The 2,300-nt window shown below is 44.3% G+C and overlaps 1 protein-coding gene across 1 annotated transcript in view; it reads left to right on the plus strand.

Annotated features, from left to right (window-relative positions):
* The first annotated feature begins 265 nt into the window (after positions 1 to 265).
* LOC143025803 (uncharacterized) overlaps positions 266 to 2,300 on the plus strand; it is a 3,522-nt gene continuing 1,487 nt past the window's right edge. Inside the window, exons 1-2 of the mRNA XM_076185811.1 lie at positions 266 to 365; positions 687 to 2,300. The exon at positions 687 to 2,300 is cut by the window's right edge and continues 110 nt beyond it. Coding sequence (XP_076041926.1) covers positions 266 to 365; positions 687 to 2,300 — 1,714 coding nt within the window. The remainder of the gene's footprint in view (positions 366 to 686) is intronic.

Genomic DNA, 2,300 nt, shown 5'->3' on the forward strand with positions numbered 1-2,300 from the left:
ACGCGCTGAAGAAAAATAATGACCGGAGTCCCGTGAAAGAGGAAACGCCCGAAAACCTTTCTGGTGCACCAGGGAATGATAGTCAGCAGTTTTCGAGTAAATTGGAGGCAGAGAAGTTAAATGAGGACCGAGCACGAGAAATTCTTCAAAGGACGGAAGAGAGGGTCTCAAAAAGAGAAATGCGCGCAAAATTGAAGGAAGAAAAAACCAAAAAGATACGAGAAGAACGAGAATTGCGGGTGTTAAAGAGAGAGGAGAAACCCCAATGATACGAGAAGCACGAGAACTGCGGGAGTTCAAAAGAGAAGAAAAGGTCCAAAAGATACAAGAAGCGCGAGAATTGCGGGCCGAAAAAAGGAAGAGACGTGAGGCGTTTAAGAAAGTGAAAGTTTTCCTGCGATTTGGAGAGACTCCTTAGGATTTTTCAGAGGAAGAGAAAAATGTTCTTGACAAGTTGAGAAAAGAACGATCCGAACGTCATTTGAAGGAGCCAGATTCCGACCAGCGAGAAACTGTGAGGGAGGAGTTGCTTGGGTTTCTTAGGGAAAACTCTGTTCAAACTTTTCCGCATCACATCGGCCAATTGGGGGACTTCAAATGTAAAGTCTGTTCAGCTTTGCTGTGGAAACGAGAAAACAAAACAATCTGCTGCAACTTGGGTCAAACTCCTTTATTGTTGCCCTCAGATATTAAGGACGGGACAATAAGAGAGCTCTACGAAGGTAAAACCGTTCTCTCTGAAAGATTTTTGAAACACATCGCTGGTTTCAATTTAGTATTTTCTTTCACATCTTTTGCGACTTCGAGTAAGCTGGAGAACGCAGGGGAAAAGGCACTGTGTTACAAAATTCAGGGACGAGTGTACCACAGACTAGGCTCATTGAAGCCCGGGTTGCTAAAAAAGGGGTCTTTGACTGGGAAAGACGTGCATTTTGATCATGACAGTAATTCTGAGAAAAACCCGTTTTGGAGGAAGAATAATTCTTTCTTGGATCTTTATTTCTACCACGAGAAAGATCAGCAGATTAAACTTCGCACTCTGGCGGTTCAACATTTTTCAAAGTCAGGAAATGGCAAGGGGAAAATGAACGAAACGGAGAAGAGACGAGCTAGGGAGGAAAAGGTTCTTTCAGAGAACGAGAAGATTATCACACACTTTTACGAATACATGGCAAAACATAACGCGTGTCTGTCTGTGATGTTGAAAGAGCTAGAGACGGCTAAACAGCTCATGGAAGCTCACGTCAAGAAATATGACAAATTACCCCAGGTGTCTTTTACATTGAAAGCCGCTGAAAATCTAACAACCCGCGAACATAAAGGAGTCTACCACCTTCCCACTTCTTCTTCGCAGGTGGGAGCCATCGTTAATTTGGGCCCCTCAAGAGACCCATTGGAAATAGTGATAGGTTCCCCAAAGGAAGATTCAAAATTTAGTCTCAGACTTATGAGTCACACAAACTTCTTCTACGATGTTTTTCAGTATCCTCTCCTGTTTCCCAATGGAGACGTCGGTCATTCTTGCACTCTGAAAAAGCAACGCAAAGCAGACATCTGTTGTTCAAAACATGTTCCTGCAACATACAGTAGGCTAAGCCCTTGCATGTACTACGCCTCTCTTTACATGGAAAGAGAAGGTGTTTTCAATTATGTGACTAAAGGGGCCCGTCTTTTCCAACAATTTGTTGTGGATAATTACGTGAAAGTTGAGTCTGACAGGTTGTCTTTCATCGAACACAATCAACAGGAGTTGCGGAAAGAGCGCGCTGATATTCTTATAGGGGACGGGGATAACCGAAAGGCGGGTCAACGGGTGATTATCCCTGCTTCATTTGTTGGGGGCCCACGATACATGAAAGCGCGGCAGCAAGACGCCTTGGCTTTTGTGTCGTCTTACGGGTCTCCAGACTTTTTTATCACCTTTACAATGAATCCTCATTGGGAAGAGTTGAAACAAGCCGTGGAGGCTGTCGGTTGTGACATCTCCCGGATGTATGACCACCCTGACTTTGTTAGTCGGATTTTCAAGTTGAAAGTGGACAGCCTGATGGACGATCTGACGATTAAAAACGTGTTTGGGCGCGTTAAGGCACACCTACTGAGTTTTGAGTGGCAGAAAAGAGGTCTCCCTCATGTTTCTATCCTTCTTTGGATGGAACGCCACGTTACTGTCGATTTCGTCTCTAGGGTGATATCAGCTGAGATACCTGACAAAAATAAAGAGCCGCGCTTATATGAGATTGTGACAACGAACATGATACACGGCCCCTGTAGAGGCTTTGACGAGTCCCAACTATGTT

The sequence above is a fragment of the Oratosquilla oratoria genome, chromosome 5 (genome assembly GCF_046742065.1).
Source record: "Oratosquilla oratoria isolate Oo_2021 chromosome 5, ASM4674206v1, whole genome shotgun sequence".
Taxonomy (NCBI): Eukaryota; Metazoa; Arthropoda; class Malacostraca; order Stomatopoda; family Squillidae; genus Oratosquilla; species Oratosquilla oratoria.